The sequence below is a fragment of the Vollenhovia emeryi genome, unplaced genomic scaffold (genome assembly GCF_000949405.1).
Source record: "Vollenhovia emeryi isolate VEMERY1.0 unplaced genomic scaffold, V.emery_V1.0 DF947765.1, whole genome shotgun sequence".
NCBI classification, from domain to species: Eukaryota; Metazoa; Arthropoda; class Insecta; order Hymenoptera; family Formicidae; genus Vollenhovia; species Vollenhovia emeryi.
In genome coordinates, this window is record NW_011958601.1 from 1 (window position 1) to 1608 (window position 1608).

The 1608-nt window shown below is 59.0% G+C and overlaps 1 protein-coding gene across 1 annotated transcript; it reads right to left on the reverse strand.

Moving 5' to 3' along the window:
• Positions 1-1021: 1021 nt before the first annotated feature.
• LOC105557691 (uncharacterized protein K02A2.6-like) lies at positions 1022-1561 on the reverse strand (the record flags this gene model as incomplete). The annotated part of the gene is made up of 1 exon (XM_012005005.1): positions 1022-1561. A coding segment is annotated over one exon (540 nt), but the record flags the coding sequence as incomplete, so codon positions are not given.
• Positions 1562-1608: the final 47 nt, after the last annotated feature.

Genomic DNA, 1608 nt, shown 5'->3' on the forward strand with positions numbered 1-1608 from the left:
GTAAAAAAAAGGTCGGACAGTGACCTTCGCGTCCGGGTCCCGCTTCGCGTCCGGGTCCCGCCTCGCGCCCGGGTCCCGCTAACGAATAGGCCCGGGGTAGCCCCTGCCTGTCGTAAAAGGCGACTCAAAGGGGAGGAGAAGAAGAGGAAAGAGCGGGGGAGGACGAGCGCGAAGGCCCGCCAAACCAAAGGCGGGCCGGGTGCGGGGGGGCGGTGCGGATGTAATGACTCCGTCAATTCCCGGCCGCCCCCCCAATCAAAGCACCGCGCAGACCACCGTAGGGTTTATTGGGTAGGCCGCGCACCCGGCACGTCTGCTGGGTGCACTCCGATCGACACTAGGAGGGCAGTCCCACATAACCCGGGCCATTAGTAATCTCCCTTCCCAGAGGGGGGCCCGGGTATCCATAAAGGATTTCCCTACGTCAAAAAAAAGGTCGGACAGTGACCCGAAGAGGGCATCGAGTTCTGAGGCGAGGGCGGCTGTTGTCTGGGCAGTCGTCTGATATAACTGCTCCTGCCTGGAGACGGTCGTTCTTGCCCGTATGACCGCAGGTGCCCGTCCACGTTGCTCGATGCTTACCGAGGCGCGGGCCGTCCGTGGTCTAGCTTCGGCGGGTGGCACGTAGCGGGGAGCCTGCGGCGTCAGTCCCGGTACCGGCGGGTGTCCCGGAGCTCTTCTTCTGGGAGCCATCCTCTCGAGCCGTGCGCGTAACTTGCCCATCCTGCTGCTTTCTTTTTGGTGTTCGGTGCGAGTGCTCCCTTATATACCCGATCTTCGCGTGTTTTTGTGTGATGTTATACACCCTTCAGATCCTTTACGTGAGCTGTCCCCACCAGTCGGTTGTTGTGATCTCGTAATCGGTATACAACCGGTGAGATTGCTCGGTCAACGGTATACGGTCCGGAATATTTTGGTGCTAATTTGCCCGTGAAGTGTTCGCCTGCTTTCGAAAGTGGGTGGCGGCGCATGACTTGGTCTCCGGGATCCATTCTCGTCGACGGAGGTTGAAGTAATGTTTCTAGCGGTATGTGGCGTCCCTTTGTCGTGCGGTGGCGGTCGCGGCTTCCTCTGGCATCCTGTCGAGCTGTTGGACGCGTGTCGCGGTGCTTGTTTCGTCGGTGTCGTCTGTTAACGGCGGTTGGCATTGCGCGTGTAGTGTTTCCGGGGCGGTGAGTTCGCGTCCGTATGTCAGTCTGGCCGGGGTAAATCCGGTGCTCTCCTGCACTGCGGTGTTCATCGCGAAGACCAGTTCCGGGAGTTTCTGGTCCCACCGTCGGTCGTCCTTCTCTATATACTGGGCGATCATTGTTTTTAGTGTTCGGTTCGCCCGTTCCACCGGGTTGCACTGCGGCGAGTACGGTGGTGTCTTTCTGTGCTGTATGCCGGCCCGTTCGAGTAGTCCGCGTAATTCCTTGCTCTCAAACTGTCGTCCGTTGTCGGTGATTATCCTCTTGGGGCAGCCGTGTTGTAGTATGACGTTTTCCCTGACTACCTTGGTTACTGCCGTGGCGGTGGCCTGTCTGAGCGGTTTAACGGTAACCCACTTTGTGAACGTAACCTGTGCCACGAGTATCCATGTATTCCCGTCCACTGAGCGTGGTAGCG